Source organism: Venturia canescens, chromosome 5, assembly GCF_019457755.1.
Source record: "Venturia canescens isolate UGA chromosome 5, ASM1945775v1, whole genome shotgun sequence".
In the NCBI taxonomy this organism is placed as follows: domain Eukaryota; kingdom Metazoa; phylum Arthropoda; class Insecta; order Hymenoptera; family Ichneumonidae; genus Venturia; species Venturia canescens.
This window is the reverse complement of record NC_057425.1, coordinates 13,722,965-13,737,761: the sequence shown is the minus strand read 5'-3', so window position 1 is coordinate 13,737,761 and position 14,797 is coordinate 13,722,965. Positions and strand designations below refer to the sequence as shown.

Sequence of the window (14,797 nt, the reverse complement as noted above, 5' to 3'; positions counted from 1 at the left end):
AACTTCGTTTGACACTGGCTAATTATAAAAACAAAGTAATAACAACGAACTAAAAAATGGTCGTCGTGACATATAAAAGACGATGGAGATTTTCGAAAGACCAGCGATATTAGTTTTTTTTTTCTTTTAAATTAAACTCTCGGGTTCTCTCGACACATTTTCTTTATATTTCTCTTATTCTACAATCGCGTTTAAACATTTTTAGTTTAATAGGGAAAAGCTACGCTTTGACGATCGAATACTAATAATAATATGGTATATACACGGTACAGAGTTCGTACAGGTTTTGTTTTTCTTGTTTAACACACGACTAAGCGATTTATAAGCGCCTCGGGATTCGAAGCACAAAAACGGGAACGAAACAAGGCTCGTTACGCGTTTCGTTCAGGGAGGAGGGAGAAGGGAGGGAATTATACAGATGTGGGATTCCTCCCACGTGGAAAAAAAAGAATTTGGAGAGTCTTAAAATATGTGTGACCGAAATACGCAGATCGTTCTCCGTTCTGATTCGTGTCTTTCTGTTTCGATTTCTTTTCGTATTTTTTTGTCTCCATCAAACACGTGGGAAGAACCTGCATCCCGCGCGCCTTAATTTCACTTCTTCATTTTCCTTTTGTCTTCTTTTCTTTCAATCTGGCACTGCCGCGCATCTTAAGTTCTAAGTAATTTATCTCACCGCGTGCTAATCTCGCGAAATCCTGTTGACTTCCACCCGACGAATATTTACAACGACGAAACTCTAAAATAAAAACTAAATTCACAATATCGTTTTGCTATTTTGTGTGTTTTTTTTCTTCTCTATCGTTATTCCTTGTATTTTGTCCTTCCTTGTTGTCCTGGAAACGAGTGAATCTACATGCACACACACGCACACGACGTAAGCGCAAACGCGAAAAATTCTCGGGTTTCCTTGCTAATCAGTCCATTTCGCGTTTTCTTTTTTGAAGCCGCAAATCCCCTCCGCAGAACTGTCATTTCAAGCACGAAAATCTCGCGATCATTCATACCTTCTTCCTCGTTTACCAGCGACAAAACAACAAGCCGGAAACGCACGAGCTTTTACACACACGCACACGCACATATACACACATACAAGGCGTACATACACTGAGTAATTTGTTTTTGTTTTACTTTCAGCAAATATTACGATCTGTCTGAGGAAATTGACGAATATGCGTCATGACCGATCGTTGGAGTCGTGACGCCGCTTTTAAAAATTACGCGATTCGTGAGGTCGAAGAGTGTATCTAAGAGAAAGAGAGAGAAAGAGAGAGGTGAAAACGCTGCACGCAAAAATTACAGAACGCCGAGCGTCTTTTTCGCGGTGCTTTGTTTCTTTTTTTTTTTTTTATCGAAATTACGTAATTCTTCCTCCTCCCGTATACACTTGTACGTATCAAATAAAAAATAAGATTGCACAAAGTTCTTTCCGCACTTGCAACGTCGCGTTATACTCTACGTCACTCAAAAAAAGCTAAGAAATGAAAAATCTAAAATTCTCTTTTTGTTCCGAGCTGGCATTAATCAAATCGACTTGATTTTCGTAGAAAAATAAACAGGAAAAGAAGTAAATAATGTACAGTAGAGCACGTAAGTTTCTAGAGACTATTTCGTTTTTATACTTTCTTCTTCCACAACGTTTTTGGAAGAGGTTTCAAGTTTTTTCATTCGCCATTTACCCAGATTAAAGAAAACTTGAGCCCTCTACAATTTATGCTCGTGCTCACGTGTACGTTTTGTGTGTGTGTGTGTGTGTGGGTGTGTGTAGCTTTTTTTCTTGGACGCAGGACCAAAGGTTTTTTTCAAGCTTTAGTCAGCCGTTTTTTCTCAGCTGTTCGGCGTAAGTTGCTAAGTGTTGTAAAGCTGGTATTCGATGTACGATGTCGGTACGAAACCCTCTATTGGCTGCGACATTCGACGAACCCTCGTCCAACCGTCGCCCTGATCCAACTCTATCATGTACAGCTCCTCGCCATCGTACATCGGTATCGACCCTTCACTTGTAGCTGGAAAACAAATTTTAGGTTATTTTCAACTGGTCAAAATACCAGTGGTTTGATTATTCCATCAGAATGACACAATATCTTTCTAATCGTTCAAAGTCTGTCGTTGGGATTTGATACCAATGAATAATGAACAAATGAGAGAAAACTCACCATCGAACGGATAAAGTGCTCGACAAGTTCCAAGGGGAGGTTGAGCATCCAATTCATCGACATAATATTCTTCGCCAGTGCTACCAGGTAACGACGTACGTGACGTACCGAGGCCAGATTCCGGGCTGTTCGTGGAACTGTGCATGAGTATGGTAAAGCGAGCGCCATTTCTATTTGCCTACATTCGAAATTTCTAACTTGCCAAAACTACGACGAATTACTAATGCATCAACTTTTTTTTTTCGTTAAAATGGACACAAATTCATCTCTTACAAATTGTAGAAGATCTCGTGGGCATAAAAATGAAAAGTAATGTTTGAATTCCTGGCGACACATGCCAAAAGTGGAGATTAAAGTATCGAGGTGTTCAAGATTATAGAAAATTCCCATTCGAAAGCTGGGGAAAAAATACGAAACTCACTCGTGAGTCGGTTGTGGTGTTCCCGGAGCACTCTTTTTATGAACCGGTTGATTCGCATTTGCATTACTGACGCTAGAATCCGACGCCGACCTCGAGAGACTCTCTTCGCCACCCGAGTGACTCGATCTCCTCGAATTGATCGATCTCGTTGTGGATCCGTTGCTCGTAGGTTTTCGTGGCGTTTGACTTGGACTGAAACACGAGAAGCATTTTCAAATTAAGATTTGAAAATATGTTGAACTTCTTCTTGTCAACTGCGATAAAAAATTATTTTTCGAACGTAACAATCATTGGAATGTTTTCAGCAAATTTTTGCAAATTTTTTTCGATTGAAGCTAATGGTCAATGTGAAAACGGAAGTAATTTCACCTGGAAAGACTGACACCGGCTTTCATCGCCTCCTCGAGATACCCTTGGAATTTGATAAGTTCAGCTCCAAGTTTATCCAATTTGTGACTCGATTGATTTAGTTGGCCTTCTATACTCATGGGATCCCCGAGTGCTGGGTTTTGTTCGTAAACCCCCTTCATTTTCATGAGGCCGTCCCTCGCCGCTGTTTCTTGTTGTATCTTGGCCTGAATCTCGTCTAGTCTCTGCTGCAATCTTTTTCTTCTCTGATTCGGTGGTAGATCGCTACAGTCCTCCTTCGCACCGTCACCGTATCCAGGTACATTGTTCTATGGTGTACAGATAATTCTATTGAAATACTCGCAAACGTGTGCGCCGGCCCTGAACATCCCCCATACACATGACAAATACATTGAAATAAAAAAGTACAACGTTTTCAATAGACACTACCACCACCACCGTTCCTGTTAAGTAGAGCAGCTCGACGATTCATAAAGCGTGTTAGAAAAAGCACCAAGACTTTTAAGATTCCTCAGTCTCGTGAAGCTTATTTACCGTTTCTTGAATAATTTACAACGATTATGTAACTTTCGTAAATCTTGAAGACCCTTGTCGATATTTTTAAATCATTTTTGTTAGTTTTTGATTATTGAAATTATTTATCGGATTCCTGTCAATATTTTTGATTCTACATGGCTGATATTTTTCAAAGATTGCAGCAATTGAAACGTGAAGAGAGAATTTGCAACAATTGGGTAAAGTTTAGCTGCAATAAACAACGAAATTTTTGTTTATAAGAATTTTTCGTTCCTCGTCATTGTCTCTCCTGTGAAAAATGTTCATTTTTTGAAATTCGTTCAGTCAATGAATCACGAGACATTCTGGTTGAAGCGAAAGTAGGAAAGACGATCGAAAAAAAGCTTCGAAGCCATAATATTAGAAATGGAGGTAGGAGTGAAAGGTTCGAGAAGTGAATACTCATTTGATTTAAAAATTCAATGTTGAAGTTAGTTTTTAATGAAAAACGTCACAATTTCATTGCAAATTTACAGAAATGAGACTTGGACAATGAAAATATTGGAAGAAGGTGTTATGAGTGCAAGAAAAGCTGCTGTTTACATTCAAAGTTCATCAGAAAGTAACAAGTCTATAATAAAACCATATCGAATTCAAATTCGATTTCAAGAGTATATAAAATCCCGCATAAAATGAGAATATTAGAAAAAATATGGCTGCAGTAAGGACACATAAGATGAGATTGGATAAAAGAAAAATGACTCTGAAAAAATGGAAGTTACCAAAAAAAAGGAAAAATCATTGCTGCTTCGAGACAGAATCGGTGAGGTACGAAAAACAAACATGACGAATACGGCGTACAAGACACACAATCACAATTTTCATATTCGTGAATTGTTGGTTGTTTCAATATGCAAGGAGTAAAAAATTATATTTAGATAGAGAAAAAAAAGACAAAAAAATGCATAAGTAGTAAATGAGAAAAGGACAGACCTTTAAAGCTATGCACACCTCGATCAACTTCTGTCGTTTGCATGAAACAAATCACATAAGCGCGTCATTCAGCGTGTACATATATATATTTTTATATTTATATACGTACATATATATACAAGAAAGTAGGCCAGTGAGCAAAAGCTGGTTGATAGAAAAACACAAACTCGGCAGAAAAGTCGTATTTACTTGTTTTTTCTTTGCTCTGGTCATATAGAGAATGGAATTGAACACAGAGGTGATTCAACGCGATGAAAAGTTCATCAGCTCTCGCAGTCTATCGAATGAAAAAAGTACTAAGCTCTGTTTTCTTTTCCAATGGTATAATAAGCCCTTAAATTAGTGGCTGTTAATCAATATTGAGATCACGCAATACATTAAGATTTTCTAACAATCGATTTTCTACTCGATTTTTTGACATTCCAGGAATGAAATCGAGTCTGCCGAATTTGTATTTCCATCGAAATCGTTGTCCGGACCTTGTGATCGTCGTTGGATCTTTGTGAAAGGTCATTTCGCCTGGTGCTTCATTAAGCAATATTAGTTTGCATTATTTTCAGCGTATTTCGCGGAGGCTTATTTAATGGCGAACATAATACATATGGACGATGTGTGCTAATTGCGAGCAATAAAACGAGCGAGCAGAAAGCGTTCAACCGGGGATACTTACTAAAAGAAAAGGGGGAAAGGGACATAGTATCCAAAATCGAATCCGGTTGTTTGTTGATAAAACAAGAGATCGAACCATCCACCAAATTAATAGAAAGTACAAAATTACAAGTTAGATTTGTTGATTGAGAAAAGATAATGAGTTTTGATGATTGATTTATGGCTGTGTTTGCTCGGATGATCGATCAACTTTGATTTTTTTCGATTTAAGTTTTCACGATCGTTTTGAGTGTAAAATGAAGTTTGATGGAGTTTAAATATCGTTTGATGCTTCAATATATTCGGAGATTCGAATCTATCGTAAGAAATAGTGAATTTTTATCTTGGAATCTTGCATCTCCATTATGAAGAGTTAGCATCTAAAAATTGATTCGTTTTGTACGAACGTCAAGATGAATGTTTGGTTTGAGATTTAAACCAAAAAGCCTTATTTCGTTATCTTTGAACATTTGTGAGTTTTGAATCTCAAAATTTGTAAAATGACGTATTAAAATCTTTTTCAAAGTGGAAGATTGTATTTTTAATTACGAAATAAATAAGATATTAAATGAGGAATTAGAACAGGGGTGGTTTTTGGTCATGCCGAGGCTCGGTGCATCGCAAATTTTGTGGTGCATAATGTTAAAGAATTTATGTAAATAAATGAAGAAGAAAATATGGAAATCGTTCTGAATGAATGATTGAAAATAAACGAGTTTATCGAAATATTAAACAAAAATGCTGCTAGCTCGGCGATAAGAACATCGAGGGCACTAATGATGTCTGTTTCGCATGATACGATAAATGTACGTCGAGCAAATCGATCAATTGATACGATACCTTGTTGCTACTGAAAATGCCAAATATGCCGACGCGTTTTTTCATTTTCCCACCGGAAACGGTGCCCTTGACCGTTAAATGATTGTGAATCGGTTGCATAACCGGTTGTGACAATTGACTATTGCTGTCATAAGATTTGGCGACGGACAAATCCTCAAAAGGGAAATCACCGGGCGGCGTGAAACCGCTTTTGTAACGCTCGATTACCATCGATGTGTCTTCCTTCTCGTTTATTTCGTTCGCTGCTTTTTCTATGCCATCCAAACATTGAGCTATTATCGGTGCAACGGCTCGTTCTATTTCTACCGATTTCATCATGTAATTTCGCATATTTTTTATCCTCTTTTCATCCAATTCCTGCAAAAAAAATTTTACAGATTATTTTCCTTAATTTTTCTATTATCGTCGTATTTGCTACTGTTATCACAATAATTATAAGCATGACGATTTGGGAGATACAAATTTTTCACCATTTTCTCAAATTCTGTAAATTTATAATAAAACAATCAACAGACCAGAGAATAAAATTCGTTTCGAGCTTTTGTTTGGTGCATGATTGTAAAGAAGTTTTGAAAACAAAAAATAAAATGACAGTCACATAACAAGTAATAAAAGGCGAACGTACATTTGTGACGAAACGTTCTATTGTTTCTTTCTCTACAGAGCGTAAAAAGATTAAAAGAGAAATCAACATTGTACCTGTAGATGCTGAAAAACTTCCGGCATCGCCGTGTGATAATGCAACGTTTGCATTTCGTTCGTCTTTTGCAACTGATTCGCGTACTCGGTCTTGGCCTCCTCGCTCTGTTGGGTTTTCAGAGTCATGTTCATTCGTTGTTTCTCAACCTGTGAACACGATCGGACGAGAGACACATTAGGAAAGCACCATAACAAACCAGTACGGTCATTTCGGTCTTTTTTTCTAGACGATGATATAAATAGGAATTTACGTCCTCCTACAGTGAATAGCGTGAGCGTTGAAAACGTTAAAAATTCTGAATAAAAATCAGTTTCAGCTGCAGAAATTTTTGGTAAAAATAAATTTCTCGTTTTACTGTTTCTCATATTTGAATCAATTTCATAAGGAGCTAAAAATTTCGTGATAATGAAATTGGAGTGAGCACTTAATTACTGCTACCGAGTTTCACAGGGCGAGAGATGAAATTATTGGCAATTTTTAGATGGAGCTTTTCCTCGAATCTACATTTCAATTTATTTGAATATTCGATGAATCCTTGAATAAACGAATGTAGGTCAAGACTCTTCATTCCTATTCGCAATTCAAATATCTCAGTCTCGTTTGTCACAGTTACCAATAAAGATTCGATTTCCCCTGGACTGTTGTCCAATTTTGGTATAACTCCAGACAACTTTAGATATTCATTGACAAAGACTCAACACGAAGTTACAATGGCGGTTTGGTACAAAGCTAACAAACCAAAGAAAGTAATCAAAGATCAAATATTTTTTCTCGATTTTGTCTTTGGACCAGGAGCTCTTAAAATGATGGAAGAATTTTATAAAATTAAACAAATTGACTGGACGTTAATGACAGAGAAATTTTTTCGATCCCTTGTCCAGTTGTTCGTTCAAATTTCCCTGCTTTAAGAAAGATCCAAAAAAATTGATGAAGGGCGAAATGAGAGATACCTCAGCTCTCGATAGATTCAAATCGGCATCGGCTCTCTGATAATTTTCGAGTGCTTTTTCCGCCTCGCGAAATGCCTTCTCGTAGGCTTTTCTCGCCCTTTCAAGATTTCCAATTTGTGATGCAAGGTTGGTCATTAATCGGGCGCCTTCCTGCAGATGTTTTTTCCGATCTTCCTTGAAGTCCTTGACGAGAAGATTGAGCTCGCGTAGAACATTGGCCTGTAGATTTTCGGCAATAACTTCCCGTTGACCGGCTTGGTCGTTGACCTCGTTGAGCTCCAATTTGAAAGCTCGACACGGGCTGTACCTTTGGACAAAAGACAAATAACGAGTTAGAAACACAGCAAAATAATCAATTTTACAAAACGAAACTCCTTAAACATGAAACGTTGAAATAAAATGAGAAAAATATTCTATAAACATTCTTCCACGTTTATCAACGACGAAAAGTGAAACAAAAAAGGGGGTAAGGATTTTTCACATGATTTGCTTCGGGTCGTAATAGTGCGGGAGAAATTAATCCGCTCGAGAGGGTTTGCCGAGGTCAAACGGGGCAAAATTCTTCCCACATGTGGAACGAGCCTGGTAAATATATCCCGACATAGTTTTCTGACCCTCTTGTAGGCAAACGTACCCGAGAGATAATAATCGATTTTACAAAAGTGCTACTGTTTAATAAATCGCTCGAGGGTTGCTTTTTTAATGACGTTGTATTTGTAGTCCCTTTCACTCCCTCTCTCTCTCTTGCTCCTTTTCATCTGCGTATTTCTGAGGCTCTTCGTAAATTTCTGGAGTGCCTCCCACGCGTCCCGACGAGCAGAGAGCTTCTGTTTTGTGTCGACGGAAAGTGAGAGAGCGAGAGAGAGAGAATTACGAGGCGCAGTAAGTCAAGCCGCACTCGCGAATGAGCCACCCGCACTCGAGGCATTTCCTCATCTTCCTTTTTCGTCTCCCAGCTCGTAATTTTAGAACAACCAACAAACTGGGAGTTTCCAATGTCAAAATGTACCGAAACGTACGAATTTATGCCAGAATGCATTAACAAGCTTTCGGAAAAAAAAGGAATTTATCCAACACTTGAGGCATCAAATGAAAATTTGATCGGACACATTTCAACGATTCGAAATGCGTGCTGAGGGGCAAAAAATTTTTGATACGTTTCCAACGACCCGGAGTGCAAAGCCGCAGAAAAAAGTCGGGAATAATCGGATGGCACGGTGCACCACGTAGAAAAATTTGACTCCCACGAGACTCGCTTTCACCGAGCACAAACGATACGTGCATTCGTCGACGAGTTTCCCGATTCAGAAATCACTTTTTGTACTACGATCCCCTGTCTACGTAAGAATGGAATAAAGAAACTCGATTTTTTTTTCTTTCCAAGCGTCATTCATTTGCTTCAGGAGGCGCCGTGCGCGTCGTAGAGTACGTGAACTATTTACTTAATAGCGAAAAAAAGTAACGGGGCGTGCTACGCAGAATATTTTTAAATTCATCAAAATACTTTCGATTTTTATTTCAGTTTATTTTTTTCTATTTTTCATAATCAGTCGAGATTTTTTTCAATGTTCTTTCGTTCGGATTATTTCGATATGAAATTCGACAACTGATGTGACTCGGATGCGAATCTGAGCTAGAAAACTGTGTTGATTCTCTCTTGAAGAGGAACGAAAAAAATCGTCTCTTTCATGCACAAAATTCATTCAAAATTCGAGTTTCAAAACGTCAGTAAATTTGGTCTAGGAATTCGTGTACTCACTGGTGATCCTCTTCCTCCTTTTTCTTCGGTTGATAATTCTTTACTAGCCTCCTGAAATGTCAAAAAAATCATCATTATTGTGCTCACAAGAAATGCGATTGATTAAGGAGGGTGGATCGCGACGATACAATGTTGCCACGCTAAAGCATGTTAAAAATATGAAAAATTTCAAAATGATAAGAATTTCATAAAATTCGATAACCATGTGGTAAAAAAATTTGAAAAAAATTGTATTTCTATGCTTCATGCCAAAGAATGTTATCACCAAATTTTATCAAATTCTGATTATTTTTATTTCGTGATCCACCCTCCTTAAGGAGGAGCATGCGTTACTTGTGATTGAAAAAGGCAACTGAACTTTTTTCCTCTTTTCATAATCAAAGAAACGATTAAAATTTATTCTCGCAATTATCAAAATTATGTGCAACTTATTTGTTGAGATTGATCCATTTTTAATATAATGATAGCGGTTTTAATACTTTCGTAGTTAAATCGTCGAGCAAAATGTGACTACAGCCATTTTCTATTTATATGCGTATGCATGTCTATATTTTAAAGCAGCTGGCTCACGGTGTTGTCAAACCTTCCTTCGTTTATGTCGTTATTGCTCGTTAACCTCAAATAAGTGTTTTTCTTTTTCTATTTCCAAGTGATTTTCACCGGTAGCAAGAGTTTCTCAAGAAATCATAGACATTTAAAAATATTCTATTTTCTTATTCTCGTTTTTGACTCTTTAAAGTTGGAAGGATCTTATTTCGTGAAATCGAGATCGTCGCACAGGAAGACTTAAAAAATGGGATTTTCGTTAATTGTTTTCTCGACAACTGGACGAGAGATCCTATAAAAATTCCGGGAATAGATGCACGCTGTATATTTCTAACATATTTCCAAATGTCAACTCTTAAAGTTGGAATTTTCGAGTTCTATTAGATTCGCGTGATCTTCCTTAAGGTATTCGACGAGGCAGCTCGCGAATTACCGACTCTTATGACACAAAATTATCCAAAAATCGTAATTTTTCGAAGGTAACAACTCTAATGAAGTTGCAATTTGAGCCGAGTGTACAAAAAATTAAAGTGAGAAATCTCTTATCGACTGTACGTCAGTTCGTGGGTGGCTCTCGTGTTTGGGTTTACTTATTTGGTGAGTTCGCCCGAATTGAGTGAGTCTCGAGTTATTTTGTTCCGTTTATTTTTTCTTCTTTATTAAACATCGATGCCAAGACGTTTGGCGATGAAATCATCACTGCGCAGGAGGAACATTGCTGAAGTTTGCAACGTTGGAGTCCAACCAAATGGTGTAAAAAAATCCTCCAATAATTCCAGTAATTCTCCAATTTCGTTCCCTGTCGAATTCGCAATTCGTAGTTTTTCAATCTGCGTTGATGCTTTGTGAAATAAAAAATTGGTGATTTACAAATGTTTTTTTCTTTCATTTCGTTGGACTCCAACGTTGCAAACTTCAGCGAGAAAATAAAAATATTGACAATGTTGGGAACGGAAAAAATTCGAAGGAAAGTAAAAAACGTTGGAAGTGCCGACTCGCTTATTCGTTCCATTTTCATTTTTCCATTTCCCCGATTCATTTGGAGTGTTGAAGAAAAAAAATGAAGAAAAATTCAAATTTTTATGGTTTCTGTGTCATTGCAAAAGCCTTGCGATAAACCTTTTCTTTCTTCGCGTAGGTTCGAAATAATGCGAGCTAGAAAGTACGAGTTTCGATGTACGTGAGAATGCTCGGTGTTTAAACGAGCATATCGTAGTTTACTGAGTCACCGACAGAGGGATAAAGCAACGCACCGAGGAGAGAGAGAGAGAGAAAAAAAGAAGTAGTAACGAGTATAATTGGTAACAGTGCACGTTCCAACGTCGTATTCGTCGTCGAAGGTGAAAAGAAACGTGCAAGAGAGAGGGAGAAAGCGAGATAGACGATTCACTCGCGTCGTTGAACGTGCATGGAATTGTGCAATTTACGACAAATTTATAAATCTACAAGAGCTACAAAGTAGACCGGAGAATTTCGTAGTCTGATTTCTTCGATCTGAGTTCATTGGGATTCCGATAGAAGATTGAAAAGTAAAACGTATACACGCTATTGACACACAGTCATGACTCTCGAGATTCTTAATCGAAGAGTCTCCAAGATTTTCTCCAATTCGAGAATTCCAAGCATTCGACAATTTGTATGATATAATTGTGGTTCAAGAAAATGCTCGTGATTCGATAATGGAAAAAAAATTGGATTCATCGGACCCTGAAAATGGTGAAGATCCAAGAAGATTTTATTTCCGTTTTTCGAAATCTTGCTCTCCAAGTAAACGCGAAACGAATTTCATTGACAACCAACCCATCGAGCTCGGGAACGGGCCACCGTGGATAAGAAAATTTTAATAAAATCGATCGATTAAGGGGCCCATCCTAATAGACGACCAAAAAAAAGACTATTTTCACGAATTTTTTTGACCGGTATAAATTATAAATATGGATATAAAAAGTGCCAGGCCTAAAAATACACAAAACAAATTTTTTTAAACTTATTTTACTCAGTTTTCGTACGGAAAAATGGGGAAGAAGACAGGTCCAAAAAAAACATGGGTGTGCGCTGTTGATAAAATCTCCGGAATGGATGATCGGAAAAAAAAATGATTTTAGATTCAGTAAGTAAATGGCGTATCACACGATTTTTGATTTTTCCAAAAATTACAGAATGGTAGCCATTTTTCCAAAAACTACGAAAAAGCACGTTTTTTTCATAGTTTTTTGCAGAAAAAAAAAATAGTTTCACTAAAAATTTCAAAATTCCTGTGATCTGCGCTACAGCTTTAGTCACGAAGCACACGTGGTCAAATTTTGGTAAGGGTCGGTTGAATAGTTTCGGAGATTTGATCAACGAGCCGTCGAAAAACGTAATTTTGAGAAAAAAGCGTTCAAACAAAGGTAGGGAGGACGCCGTGCCGCACTGGGCGGTGCGTATCAGCGCGTTCAAACCGCCAAGTAAACATCGCTCAAAAGTACACTCGGACTGCTCAGATCTGTATAAAATTTTAGTCCGACACTTAAAAATGTATCCTTTCGAAAAATGCAATAAAAAAATCGGTTTTTCGAAAATTCTAATTACAGTAGACCCCTTAATCAAAATGAGACGAAACTTACGATCCCATCGGACACCCCAAAGACACCCGTTGCAAAGAAACGTACCGGCGCAGCTACAGTAGACGTCATTCACAAGAGACAAACAAGGGGGGCCTTTAATGCGGTATTACCGGCAGTTTGTGTCCCTGAACTCACTCGGTACATGATTATACGTATATACATTAATATACGAAAGCGCGTGTCCGTATACGGTGTGTGCTCCGACGCGGCTCAATTTCTGCACGAGCTCAATCTCCCAAAAGTCATTGATTCTCAAGAAAAATGACGTCGAGTATTCGTCGCTCAAAACAAAAGTAATTTCTGCATACCAATTCGTCGAAGTTATTTACGAAAAATTACGAGCAATTTTTCCAGACACGTTTCAGACCATTTAAATTTTCGTCAATGAAAGATTATACTAACAAGGAAAGGTACTTTAGTGTCCGCCTCCGATTTTGATAATTTTTTTCTATGTTATAGTCCATCCAAAAATAAGAGACACGTATTTTTTTTTATCGGCCGAAAGTTATTTTTAAGGGGTGAAATCAACCCTCAAAGTTCGGCATGTTTTGCGTCTGGTAGAGTGTTTCATATAGAAGCACTCAACCGATCGAAACGAAACCAATTGCAAAATGTTTGGCATGTCAAATAACCCATATGACATGTCCATCTTCTTATGCACCCTTACGGCCAAGGGATGAACCACCCCCGAATGTTCAGAATTTTTTCGTATAACAAAAACTTACAATCCGATTTTAATAAAACAAACGCCATTTTGCAGAGCAAAAAAAAATAAAATCGACGTGTTTTCGGGTTTTCCTCAGACCAAAAAAATTAAGGGGGTAAAACACCCTTAAAATATCAAATTTTGTTTTGAGCACTGGCCCCTTCCAGTTTTAGTATTCTTTTCATAGAATGTAGCTTATCAAAAAATAAGAAACACGTATTTTTTTTTATCGGCCGAAAGTTATTTTTAAGGGGTGAAATCAACCCCCAAAGTTGGGCATGTTTTGCATCTGGTAGAGTGTTTCATATGGAAGCACCCAACCGATCGAAACAAAACCCATTGCAAAATGTTCTGCATGTCAAATAACCTATATGACATGTCCAACTTCTTATGCACCCTTACTGCAAAGGGGTAAACCACCTCCGAATATTCAGAATTTTTTCGTATAATAAAAACTTACAATCCGATTTTAATAAAAGAAATGCCAATTTGCAGAACAAAAAAAAATGGACGTGTTTTTTGGTTTTCCTCGGATCAAAAAAATTAAGGGGGTAAACCAGTCCTAAAATCTTGAATTTCACTTTGCGAATCGAAATGTTTACAATCCAATTCATATGGTTCCTTTATCATTGCGTATCGACTTATATGTTGAATAATATTTATTTCACATATTCATTGGCTGACATCATAATCGTATAGGGAATCGAATACTTTGACATGCTTTACGTGAGAAGTGTTAGTTTTCGTTCTATTTATATAAGTTTCTATTTTGAATGATTTACGAAAACAAAATAAAACTCAAATATCGAGAGCCGCATTGACAATTCCCCGCCCAGAAGGCAAACAAATCTGACTCAAGCCTTGCCATATTCTTATCCATATCAAGAATCGCTATAGCGGCTCGTAGCCATGTATTCTTAAAAAAGCCAGCTCGCTCAGCCTAATGCTTGAGAGATATCCGAAAAAATAAAAAAATCTGTTTTTGTGATGATGTCAGATTAAGCCACCCACTCAAGATGAAGAAGCTAAAACTGACTTTATATTACTCCAGAAGTTTAGTTGCTGTTTAATTATTTATCTATCACTATCCTGTCCGCTATTGTGAATAACGTATTGTCATGAACATGTCTATCAACCCAATGAACGTAATAAGACTGTTGCTTCTTATATTTGAAGTAATGAACATTCCTAACAGTCCTGTTAACAATAATGAAGTGGAATTGAAAGAAAGTTTCGAGAGAATTCTGAAGGCTTCTATGGCAGAGTTCAATCGGTTAGAAATCGTGGAAGATACGACATTAGATTTTCAAGAACCGTTTAAAGATGTCATAGTAGAACCTGTAGAACGAAAACTAACACTTCTCACGTAAAGCATGTCAAAGTATTCGATTCTCTATACGATTATGATGTCAGCCAATGAATATGTGAAATAAATATTATTAAACATATAAGTCGATACGCAATGATAAAGGAACCATATGAATTGAATGTCAACATTTCGATGCGCAAAGTGAAATTCAAGATTTTAGGACTGGTTTACCCCCTTAATTTTTTTGATCCGAGGAAAACCAAAAAACACGTCCATTTTTTTTGCTCTGCAAAATGGCA

At 37.4% G+C, this 14,797-nt stretch overlaps 1 protein-coding gene across 5 annotated transcripts in view; it reads right to left on the bottom strand.

Moving 5' to 3' along the window:
* Positions 1-144: 144 nt before the first annotated feature.
* Cip4 (formin-binding protein 1-like Cip4) overlaps positions 145-14,797 on the bottom strand; it is a 55,348-nt gene continuing 40,695 nt past the window's right edge. For 2 of the 5 annotated variants that reach the window (XM_043418927.1, XM_043418924.1), the window contains exons 3-11: positions 9,332-9,382; positions 7,573-7,879; positions 6,622-6,768; positions 5,923-6,279; positions 4,435-4,464; positions 2,947-3,254; positions 2,578-2,769; positions 2,157-2,293; positions 145-2,006 (exon numbers count right to left, since the gene is read on the bottom strand). In XM_043418927.1, the coding sequence (XP_043274862.1) occupies positions 1,849-2,006; positions 2,157-2,293; positions 2,578-2,769; positions 2,947-3,254; positions 4,435-4,464; positions 5,923-6,279; positions 6,622-6,768; positions 7,573-7,879; positions 9,332-9,382 (1,687 nt within the window). In that variant the 3' untranslated portion in view covers positions 145-1,848. The remainder of the gene's footprint in view (positions 2,007-2,156; positions 2,294-2,577; positions 2,770-2,946; positions 3,255-4,434; positions 4,465-5,922; positions 6,280-6,621; positions 6,769-7,572; positions 7,880-9,331; positions 9,383-14,797) is intronic. The other 3 variants (XM_043418925.1, XM_043418926.1, XM_043418928.1) reach the window with 3 other exon arrangements.